General features: G+C 29.6%; 1 protein-coding gene across 1 annotated transcript in view; it reads right to left on the reverse strand.

Annotated features, from left to right (window-relative positions):
• The window catches only part of LOC131849390 (headcase protein), a 71,607-nt gene that overhangs the window by 36,069 nt on the left and 22,055 nt on the right, over positions 1 to 13,483 (reverse strand). The window contains exon 2 of the mRNA XM_059199458.1: positions 1,931 to 2,027. Coding sequence (XP_059055441.1) covers positions 1,931 to 2,027 — 97 coding nt within the window. The remainder of the gene's footprint in view (positions 1 to 1,930; positions 2,028 to 13,483) is intronic.

Raw genomic sequence — 13,483 nt, forward strand, 5'->3', positions numbered from 1 at the left:
CCTATTATAAATATCGTTGCGTAACATATATACGAAGTAAATATTTGGTTAGGCGTCAATTTTTCGTGCATGCATACCTCGAAGGATACATACAGTGTGTAAATATTAAATAATGCAATACAAATAAACGAAGCCAGCACAAACACATTGCCGCAAGGTACCTTATAATTTTCGTTATAATTTTACAGTTCGTAAGTGTAAGAGTTTTAACCAAATGACTAGATAATTTAAATCTAAACATTATGTTCTAGTTAATAAATGTTAAAATTGAATCTAAGTTACGATAACATTAGTTTCTAAAATATAGCGCTGCGACTGAGAGATGAGTGAATGAACAACGGTTACAGGTTTGATTTACGGTTTAAAGCAATAGAAAAAAACAAATTGTGTTAAAAAATGCCCAGGCAGGTGAGATATTAATCAAAGCGTTGACTCGTAAACCTCCCCACCGGAGCGATTAAATTACAGTAAAGTATACATTTATTCCTCAAAATAACGGGCACAGTATGTACTTAGATAGGTAGGTACTCGTATTTACTGTTGGTCTTATCTAGAAAACTGTTTCATGTTTTTGACAGCGACAAAAACATTGAACTTTTTTCCATGATAACCTCTATCTACTAGCTGGTAAATAGTTTAAATATATAGTTTATTGTTACAAAAAACAATTTTTTAAATACATAATTTCATAAACTACAGAATAGTAAGATTTTATTGTAACAATCAATGTCGTTATGTATTACAAATATGTTAATATATGTAATACATAACGAGACAGGTATAAATAATATACAAAGATGAATGGTAAATTCTAAAACTGAAAAATATTCACGAAGAAACAAACTAAATTTGAAAACAAAATTCTGATACTTTCATAAACTGGACGGTCGCGTGTTCCTTTGAATATTAAAGGTTAAAAAAGGTTCCTATATGTCCACGATTTAGCTTCATACCAACCCGTCACTACTAACCCTTTATTTATACATACACAAACAATACAGAAATGCATACTACATCTACTAGTCAGAATTTACATTTAAATATTGTTTGTATTCTATATTAACATATGTACCTTTGTACCTAATTAGTCATTTGGACAAAATAGAATCTTACGATTTATTTACTATTACTTAAAATTGTACAAAAAAATATAAATTAGTTTCGCCTGTAATATCTTAAATATGAGGGAATAAATAGTGACAGAGTATTTATCAACAGAGCAGAAACTGTTTATAATTATCACATTAGTTTATTATTTAAAAGAAGAACGAATTCATTCATACAGGGATATGTCCCTGTATGAATGATAAACGTGGGCATAGTGGCAGGAAGCAGCTAGTACTTTAATTAAAAATATGCAGATTGTTTTACATAATTATACTATTAAATAAAGCTACATCACTGCGCTATTAAACTTGGAATTAATTGGCATTTACAAAAAATATATGATTCTAACGTAATAGATATTTTTAACATCTTAATTAAGAATTACATAAGAAATATGATATTTGCAGGTTGAAGCATGGAAAAGCAACAGTGTGAACGCCTCCACTCCGTTATAACTGCCCACCACCAAAAGTGTATGGCGTGTAGATAGCCATCATATTGTTTGTTCGTCCATAGTAAAAGAATACAAAACAGCATCGATGAGACTGTATATAATTAATTAATATAGCTATATAACATAAAACTACTACCAATCAATCACGTGATATCATAATGGTATCAACCATAGTAGGTATGAATAATAGTTTAATATACAATAGATATTTTGATATTGTGACTTAGTCACTGGAGAAAGTTATTACCTTACTGTAGTTTATATTTCTTTTCCATAAAAACAGCTACCAATGATATTAAATAGCTTTGTTCATGTACCTACCTACATAAATGAAGTCGACAGTAATAACAAGTAAAATTAAAAAAATACCTTGATCTGATATGAATTGACTTTGTACTTCGGCAGCAAATTGAAAGTGGAGAAATCCAGTCTTCTGGAAAATATGCCATTTGCGCCCGCACCAGCCCTGAAATAATAGAAATTTGAAAATAAGAAATATTATTTTTGCAAGTAGTCTCTATTACACATTTTCCATAATCCTCTTTTATAGACTACAAGGTTGGAAATTAAGCTTATTACATTTCTAGTTGTATTTAGATATACAATAAAGACATGTGCAATCAAGAAGTTAATTACAATAAAAAAACGGAAACAAAACAAAACAATCTAGAAAATTGTTTCGCAAAAAAACAGCACAATAAATATTAATAAACCGGTTCACTCATTTGGCTTTTATTAATTAATGTCCAACCAGAAAATGTAGACATTGGGTAGGTTTATCTGATCTCGGCACGTCATTATGTTCGAATATTGACTGCAATTTAGCGGATATTACAAAGACAAAATTTTAATTGGTTCATTAAAAATGAGCACCATAATAGTATAGATAAGTAACACAAATGAATTTCTAAAATCACTTATTTTGCATCTCTTTTTCTCAATGTAAATTACAGGGTTAACCCTAGTAGTCCCATCTTACCCTATTGAGATTATTTTACCACCAAGAATTATTTTTCATAAACCTAATATGCAAAATTTTTGTGGTTTGTCTGATATACCTTCACCTAATTGAAAATAACATTTATGTCCAACAGGTTATCAAAACATTACTCACTGCTATAACAAATACGACTGTTAATATAACTAAATTTAGGTAGTTGTATTGAGTGGGAGTGATTTCAAATTATTCAATGCCCAAACAAATATTTCAGTTCAGAAAATATCTTTTGAATATGCAAATTTATGAAAAAAAAAACAAGCCTGAAATAATAAAAATCGGCGGAATGCCAAAAAAGTGAATCATATATTCGATTATTTTTCGCCTTCGTAACCGGGGTTGTGCGTTCTGTGTCGACCCACTTAAAGTAACTATGGCCTATTTTCTACACAAAATGCCGGTTGTTTTGAGGCCTCAAAACATAGAAAACGTTGCCTGTGCTCAGAGTGCTACAGTCGTTGCAAATTGGATTTTGATTCATTACTCCACTCAGTTTATGGTGCTAGACATATATATATGCGAACGCCGGGCGACCGACGGCGCGTCAAGCTGTCAGGACTGTCAAACAGTGGACATTATGGTATTAACAAGCAACTAGTCACGACTCTACCAAGTAAAAAGTTCGAGCAGATTTGAGCCTTTAATGGAGCGCCTTAATACGAGTGTAGTAAAAGACCGACGTTGAATAATTTATCATTAAACCTATTGTAATATTGTGAATATTTATTCTGGTATGTAGGTATCGACATACAAGAAAGAAAACTTGTTTAACATTTCTTTATACAGTGTGTATTCGTACTTAAGTAGGTACACATTAGTTTTAAAAGATTTTTTTTATAAATCGAACATAATCTTTCATTTTAGGTAATGATTTATGGATAAAACAAATTAATCAAATGGTATCTTTATTTTAACCTTGTAGAGCTAAGGTATAAATGTGTAAATATTTATATTTACATACATAATATTAAAACCGGAAATAACGTCATAAAACACATTAAGAATATCAATAATTTATGTTTCAAAATAGACATAAATTAAGGGTTTCTTTTAGATTTTTTATTAAACACCACGTACTTAGAAATTAATAATAGTTTATAATAAATTAAACCTTTAGTCTTCAAATTCCCACTCCGCAAAATAATAAATCACATAGTAAATAACTAACTAAATATTTTGAACATAAGGGCTTTAGTACTTGTGCATCAGGTATTTTAATATTATTTTCAGTACTTTAGTTTCTGGGAAATTATATCTTCAAGTTATTTATGTCTAATACATATACAATTATATTAACAATGAATTAAGTACGATTTTCCATTTCCATACATTGTTATTGATAGGTATGTGTTTTTAGTTATGAAAGCCCAAACAAACTACAGAATTGGAGTAGGCAACAAGTTTCTTTTAATAGTGACATATGCAACATGGGTACATACGACGTTTTTACACATAATCGTGCGACGTCGTCGAGCATGCAAAATAAAACGAGGTGTAACGAAAACAAAAACTTGTTTTTTTCAATGCCAAGGCCAACCAAATTAGATACCGACTCGTATCGCAGCGGGCGTGTCAACATAGCATTGTGTTTACATTCGTTTCGAGATAAAAACGCGACGATTATTTTGTTGATGCAAACGTTTTGTATCACCTACATCATTCTTATTATTATTTTTATGGAGCCGTTCCCACGTAACTTTTATCAAAATAGTAGATATTAATGGCATGTATGTACATACTTGTTATAACACCTTTTTAAAGTTTTATACTTATTTATTTTAATTTAAAATATAGAATAAAGTATATTTTCCTAATCATGTAACCAAACAAGTTGTTTATAGTAACATATTTAAACGAAATATGATAATAAAAATAATTGCATAACCGTGCGAAATATTGTAAATTTTTGTATAAAATTTAATGGTATTAATTTAAAAAATATCATGAGGGTATCTATAGGGATAGGGAAATCTCCATAGAAAACCTTGACTAAAACTAAATGTATTAACAGTTAATCATCATTTAAAAAAAATGTGTGTCTATCCTTGGCCTTCAGGACACTATCTCTGGTAAATTCCACCAAAACAGTACAATAGTGAAGCCGAGATAACGCAGTAGATATGTAGTTACTTTTTCATAAACATTCAGAAAACATACTTATAGCAAAATATTTAGAAAAGAAGCAAAGGATAGTATATTTAAATAACTATTCCTTCATCCAGTGAACATTCAATCTCATACACACATACGTAGGTAGCAATATGACTTATTCAAGATTACTTATTATACACATCGTTGCTCCCAATTGTACCCCTATGTCCTTACTGCACTGTTTACAAAGATTAGAACATCGTAACAACGTATGAATAGAACCGAACTTATCGCATTGAATTTAAAGTGGAAAATCGTACGGCAACGGAAGTGCGCTTGACTTAATATGGGTAACCTTGGAAGCACAATGGGTTATTTTAATTTCATCAACAAAAAAGCTAACAACATACGTTGCCCCAATTATATGACATAATCGTTAGCTTGTTATACTCGCTCGTGTAACATAAATTACTTAAGCGATAGTAACTTTAATAATAACGTTCATAATTAGCAGTTTTTTTTTTCCGATTAGAATCTTAATTTTTTGTTTACCTACCTATTTTGTTTTGGTAATTATAAGCTCAAGTAATTTTTGGAGTATATTATTATGACTATCCTCAAGTTCATGCATAGATTAGTTATTTAAACATTAACAGATGTATCTATGTACTTATACTATTACGGATAAATACATTAACTATGAAATAATTATATGTATTTTTAAGTCGTGGATTGTTCCAAATATCTCTTAAGAATACAGAAGTAACACATAATAAATCTAAAACAATAGTATACATATCATTATTATTGTAAAATAATCTTTCCGATAATACAAGTACGTATATTAAGTACTTAGGTTACATAATTTTCAATCTTATCGTTGATATTTACAGTATAATTTGCAATGAAATTCAGAGGATGTGTCACACATCTAAACGGCTTTTAGCACCACACATATTAAATAATAATCATAAAAGACTTTGTTTACTGTACCAACAGTCGTTGATATAATATATCAATATATAGCAAATGCAACATGGCGCTCTTGGCCTTGGTAGTTGAATAAAAATAACGATGTTTTTGTCGAGTTGATTTTATATCAGGAGTGCGAACGACGCGCGCCGGCGCCGGTCTTGCATCCGACAAATATAACTACAAACATACTTAACTACAATACTCGGTATCATTAGATATGACTGCATGAGTAGTATATATTATACAATTACGGTTATACAATATAATAGGCACATGAAAAAAAAAATTAAACAACTTAACACCAGTTATGTCCGTCTACGCCTCCACGCTGCAGGTAACTGGTGAACGAGAACGGTAATGTTTTGTGGCGATGATAAACTACCGTCTCCCTAATTAAATCTAAAAATGAACCTATATTTTTGTAAACATGTACAAGCTCATTTGAAAAGAATAACAGTTGAATTTCTACTTAGTTCTTCTTAGCTCGAAAGCAGTTTAAACTGTCGGATACCTTTGTTTCATTATAATACATACAAGTATAACTCGGAAATATTTGAAATTAAGAGAAATTGTCTATTGCTTCTCTGTGAATGTTGATTTAGGTATGTACACGAAAAACCTGTTGACAATTTAATTTTAAATTCCAATCACTTATTTTGACATCAATATCGCAAAAACAACGTAATAATATATTGAGTATGATTAAAATTCTTAGTAGATAACTACATAATCAACATACACTGCATATTTACAAGCTTATATGCTCATTAGAATTATTTTCTGGTTACGCAAAATTTATGTAGGTAGATGTTTGTGTTATCTTACTTCTTACTAATATTGTAAACACGAAATTTTGTGTGTATGGATGGATGGATGGATGCTTGTTAGTTTTTCACGCAAAAACTACTGAATGGATTTTATTAAAACTTTACAATAAATATAGTTTATACATCAGAAACAGCTTAAAATTGTCACACAGGACGCAGCAGGAGGCCGCGGGCACGGTACAGTTTATTTTAACTATTCATATTACATATATACATAGTATGCACACATTAAAATCGATATATTATCCAGAGCGCCAAAATAGTCTGTTCTTATGATTAAAAATGACTTGTTTGGCGTTTCTAAAGACATGTTGTATTAAGTATTTATATTTAACAAACACATGGCTAGCAAGGTCAGCCGGTCAATAAAGACATTTGGTATTAGACATTGCAAAAATTAGAAGCTAAATGGACTTGACACGTGTTTTTAATGAAGAACTATTATATGTATATTACAAGTGTAATATATTTTACATTTTTCAAAAATGCTATTAATATATTTTTATATAGGTACATATATGTATATAAAATAATTTTAGCATATACAATCATTAATGATAACGATTACGCCTTTAATAAAATAGAATTAATGTCCAAAAAAAAACCCATTGATATTTATCAATTGTCATATAACATAGTTCGAAGCTAACAATACATATTATTCTTATTTTTTATTATACAGTTAGATCCTAATGTGTACCATGTAGCAAGCGAATAAATAAATAATTATTATTATTATTGAAATTCGAAATAAATAACATATAGTTCATAAATTTTAGTCAAAATTATGACTCCAGATTTAGAGAACTAACTATCCAACGTTCAGGTTGATTGTCATGTAATTTACTGATACAGATAAATGTTGCTGTACGCTGCCAAGATTGCCATTGTAGATAATGTAGCTATTTTTAAAGGAGTTTAAACACAAAAGGCTATCGTATCAATCTATGCTACGAGATCTTCGATTGTAAATCGATCTTAAGAACTGTGTTTTTTATTTTATTTTTATATTAAAACAAAGTGTTTTTTTAAAGATGTAGAAGCTATTGATTACGGCGTGCGTACCAAAAACTATGAATTAATTTAACACGTCAACTATACATAATTTATACGTTAAACAACATAATAGGTAGCAGTTCTCGAATATTTTATTATGAAATATGAATAATGAACGATAATTTTAAATTAATCATAATAGTACTCAATTGGAATGTAAGGTCAGTAATAAATATAACGTATTATTTTTAATATTTTATAAACATTAGTTGTGCAAGGAGTTGATTGTATTTAATACAGAATTAAATGAGCCAGATAAGTTGTATATCTATTGTGATTTGAAAGTAGACACTTAGTGGGAGCAACTTATGAACCGGTTCCAGACTTTCTCATTCATGAGCTTTCGGTTCAACCCACGTATACAGACTGCTCCTCTAGACCGAAATCTGTATACTATAATTATAAACATGTAACATAACGGGCAAACAAATTGTTTATTATAACTATGAAAATGCTTAATACAAAATAAAAATATTTAAATTAATGCCTAAACATAGTTTTATGTTTAGGAATTAATTGTACGTCATGTAAGAACGAGTAATAATAAACAGAAAGTACTCTTTACTTTTCAAAATTCTATATATTAACGACGTTATTTAGGAAAATAGTGCTCCAACAATTTATTCAGATATTGTTTATAACACAGAAAATATTAAAAAAAACAACAAGAATAACTTCTAACTGAAACGCTTAACCAAAATATTAAAATAAAATTTATATATTCACTCTATATTTAAGATACTACGTAAAGGTATAATGTTATATAAACCTTGATATTCAGATAACAGAACAATTAATGCATAAAGTATGCTACAGGAAGTCGCATGAAAACAAAGACGCATAGAGGTGCCTTCGTATGGCGTCTATACTGGACGCTTTGAAAACGTGCCTCGAAAACTCAACGACGATTATATAATATATTTTTACTTATATTATAATATGCATTTACTTTAATTTTTGTACATCAAAAATACTTTTGTAGCAAAAGATGTTATTAAGTACATATTATTAATTGAAAACTGTTATTAACTGAATCAAAATGGTAATAGTTATAAATAAAGTTACCATCGAATTAAGTATGTCATTGCGATTATTAAATATACTTTCTCTGTATGTCCTATTGAAATGATACAACCTGTATAAACACAATGAGTGTCTTAATTCAATATTACATTGTAAAATAACAAAATCTAGAGAAAAATAATTAATATTAACTAATATTATAAATGCGAAGGTGTGTCTGTCTGTTTGTATTAATAACAATTTATATGAAAATAGTTTGGATCACGGGACGGAAACAGGTAGTCTTTTATATAAAAAAAGCTGACGTTAACCAGTAAGTTTATTTATTAAAACTTTAATGCACAAATACATAAGCAAAGGTGCACTTGGCGAACTTAACACCTTGAGGCATTTTCTCCCAGTCTAACCTTTAGGCAAACAGAGAATCATTTGGTGTTCGAGATATAACGGCAATAGTTGATATAGTCTTTGATAACTCCGTATGACTTGACATTAAGATATTTAAATAAAGTTTGATTTCATTTATTGAAAATAAATGTTTGACTATTGATTACATTCCAAATAAGTAACATTTATTTAATTAAAAATCTGGTTTAATGCATGAAATTAATTAAGTACCGTATAATGTATTAAACATATAATATATAAAACATAAATGTACCAATTACATTACCAGCGCTGAAACAACTTTCTTTCAATGTTTAAAAATATTTACATATATTGAATGGTATAACTGCAATTTTTTATCACATCATGTTTCAATATTAATCTACTCATTGATTAATATTATAAAAACAAGCGCAACCACTTCGCCAAAGAAGGCAAATAACATTAACCTCGGCTTTTGTACCACAATTCAACGTTTAAATAAACGAAACAGCTAAAAGTTTTTAACCAAAAACATAATATAAAACCAATGTAGATTTTTTGATATTTTGAGTGTCGGTTATCTTCCTTTTTTGTATGAAAAGTCACGGTAGCTCATATCATATAATTTGTCTCCTTGTATTTTCTTTAACGTTCGAAAATTTTAGTGGAATTTTCTACTTCTTAAAAAAATTAAGATATATACGAGTAGGTAAGATGTTATTATAAAAGCCGAGTCTCCGTATGTTATTTTTATATAAATGGTAGTCTTCATCCGTTCTTGTAACACAATATATTTTGACTATAAACTTCATTAAAAACATTTAGTCTCGCCGTTTTGTCGTGCAAATATAACGGACATTGTCGAAATTACAAAATTAATATGTATAAACGATAATTCAACATGTAGTAAAACGCAATGTTGAATTATTTAATAACGATTGCTTTATTTTGAGGTTATTTTAAAACGCTTTTTCGGGACGCATTTGCGCTCTAAAAATAATAACAGCATTTTGTTATTGTATTGCCGTCAAATTAACGTTCTTGATGCGAGCTAAATATATTCATATGCTGTTTGGAAAAATCAGTAGGTGTGTAAAGTAGATTTTTTTTTAAACACGAGTACATACCCCGTGTAATTTTTCCGCCAATTCAAATGTCAATATTGAATTAATCTAGATAAAGTTAATTAAAGTAACAAAACGTTGCCTAATTTACATGTATAGTTACATTATTAACAAATTGCACAACAATAAGAACAGAATAAAATGTTAAATCGTTGTAAACACGAGATCGTAATCACAATTTAGGCACAGCTGTATGCCGCGGTGTAATGTGAATTGAGGCCTTTTAAAATAATCGTATACGAAATCGTAAACAAGGTCAATGGTAATTCACTAGCATTAATTCTCGTTGAAAAATTGAATATTGTTAACATTTATTTATCTATAGACGAATGCATCGAGTGTGGTAAAAGAGTAGGAAGTGGCAATAAAAATTGTTTTGTTAGTAGCAAATGTATTTTAAATCTGATGTTTATAACAAAAATAAGGAGACTAAAATAATAATGTGTTACGACTGTTATGCAAGATGGGGTAATTTGTTGCGCTGTCATTAGGGTAGGCAACCTTAAAAATTTACTTCCTACGAAAAAGTAAAAAATCTCGTATACTGGCTATCAAACCTTGTACATCTTCGTATTTTGACGAACATAATGTTAATTAATTAAAATCTCGTACAGACTAGTACGAGAATAAAAATATTCTCGTATATAAGACCAAATATAGTGTACCTATAGTATACCTATTGGATGCGAGCAGCGCAGGACCGATCGTGCGTCGTGGAGATCTTTGGGGGAGACCTATGTCCAGCAGTGGACGTTTTCTGGACTGCGATGATGACGATGATGATGCGAGTATTCTCATACAGCGGACATCCCAGATTATCATATAGCTACATACATTTCTTTCAAGAATTATGACGTTAGATTGCCTAAGCATATACGGTGCTTAAATAAAAATAAAAATATATTGTGTTAGTCTGTCTGACTGGCTAATCTCTGAAACGGCTAGACTGATTTTGACGAGACTTTCATTCACAGATAGCTAATATTATAAGGAATATCGTATTTACATTTACTTTAGAAATTTTATTTAATAAAAAAGTTAAGTTCCACGCGTAGAATTCGCGGGTAGTGTAACTTAAATTCGATTCTTAGAATTAAATGGACAGTCAAAATCAAGCAAAACAAAATGCAAGTCAGACACGCTAATGCATAATCGTGGATGTAAACAAGCGAGGCCTTGGCCTCGACATAACAATGGGTCGAAATTCGATTACCTAACCGATACTGTCGGCTATTTCGATCACGATTTTTGCTATAAAACTCGACTAACTGCGCACCATGATTATACACGTGGTGTTTGGCATCGAACAAGAAAACATCAAATAAAAAATCGAACCGATTTCGTAACTTCGCCACATAAAGTTTTGGTTTTATTGGATTCACTTTTTTAGTTTCTCAATAATTAATATTATTTTGTTTGTATTCCACAATGCAGCGATATGCAAATATTAATATTCTTACGTACATACGTAGATATATTTATCATATTTAATGTTATTAATTAATAGTGTTATGTTTAAAATTATGTAATGTTTATAGTGTTAATACCTACTTGGCACTAATTGGTAAACAACGTTGTATGTATTTTTACAGCATTTATTTATTTAAGTTATTTACTTTGTTCTTTACCGTAGCTAGGTATATTAATAGAGGTAAGTTATTCTCTACTTATTTTTACGTTACTTTTTCCAACAAAGACAAAATGAAATGAAATGGTGGAAAAAATGAGGCAAAAACTGGGATCTAATTAATATCTTTCTTAACAGTGTGCTAACTAACAAATGTATACAATATATATATTGTAATATATAATATTGTATACATATACAATGTAAATGTATATATTTAATAATATATTGATAATACATAAATATGACATCGGAAAAACAACACAATAATTGTGATTTAAAAAAGTAAACAGCAAATAAAACAGTTACGATAGCGAATAAATAGACACCGATTTCTAGAAGAAAATATTAAGCATTTCACGATAGAAGTAGATATTAATTGGAAAATTGGTTAACAGATAGACGCGGGCCAAGCGCGGGCTATAAAAATAATTTAGACAATTAGTCCAATATATGTGGGGCGCGGCGGGCACAACTAAGGATGTGAAAAAGTAACCGTATATGAGAAAAAATCGGTTATTCGATAAAAATCGATTACAAAAATTATAAAATCGGTTCTTATCAATTTTTCTTAGACGATTTTTAAATCCAAATTGTATAAGAAAAGTGGTGACCTATAGACAAAAACAAAAGCACCCATAGGCCTAGTGATTTAAGTATTAGGGTTCTGAAAAGAAATATTAAATCTAATTTTTACTTAATCGATTATTAAGTTAAAAAATCTATTTTTTTTATACAGAATGTTACATCCCTAGCCACAGCAAGACTATCTGCTATCTTCATTGTATGTAAAATGGAGATAAGTGTTTAATCGACCGTAACGCATTGCATTGCATAATATCGATTTATTTGTTTGTTTATATTGAGCTGTCTACACCATTAACGAAACGATTTGTTAGTTCAATAATGCTCTGAACTAACATTTTATGTGAGATGCGACAATTTTTTTATATGCTTAACACATTTTTAATGAACATCGTCATCATGAATTTTATACTAGGAGAGGGGTTGTTACTAAAAGAGACCGTTTTGCTACGACCTCCATGCGTTTCCCTTAGTAAAGACTTAGTATTTTACGATAATGTTAAAACTGGACTAATTTTATTGTCTACCGTCCATCTTTCATTTATACCCCTTATCGCACACGAGATCATCATTCCATCATCAACAGTCATTTAAAAACTATTAGCGTGGGAGAAGAAACTATACTTGCATAGTATTTCTTCGTTGACGGACGTTCTTGATATTTCGTGTTAAATAAGATTGATTGATACGTAGGAATTTGGAATTTTATATTGATACATCCCAGATCTATTATAGATCATGAATAGGTACATGAAGTATTAACTATGTTTATGCCGATATGACATAATAAAATATACATATGTACGCACTGAAATAACAATAAGCGTAATAAAATAAAGAATGTGTGTACAAAAATAAAGCAACATAATATCTGTTTGTTGCGAGTTTATATAATAACAAAGACAAAATGGGTCACACTATTTAATGTTCTTTTTACTTTACGACGTGTATCTAATCCGATGGAGTGTGACTAAACGACTTTTCTTCGGGTGTATAGACTTGTATGTTGCGAAATATGTTTACAGCACAAATAGTAATTCTTTGTTTAACTTTATACTATAATAGAAAACTAGTTGATGCCCGCGACTCGACGAAAGCATTGTGTATCTAGTGTACCTACTTTTTAGGTATATGATATATTGAAGCTCAAGTTTCCTCAAGTGATCAAGAATAATGGTAAAAGGTTGTTGTAATAAATGTAACGTAACGTTTAATAATCATAACCTTACAATACCCAACGCTTGAGGT

Source organism: Achroia grisella, unplaced genomic scaffold (assembly GCF_030625045.1).
Source record: "Achroia grisella isolate CSIRO2021 unplaced genomic scaffold, CSIRO_AGI_Agris_v1 utg642, whole genome shotgun sequence".
NCBI classification, from domain to species: Eukaryota; Metazoa; Arthropoda; class Insecta; order Lepidoptera; family Pyralidae; genus Achroia; species Achroia grisella.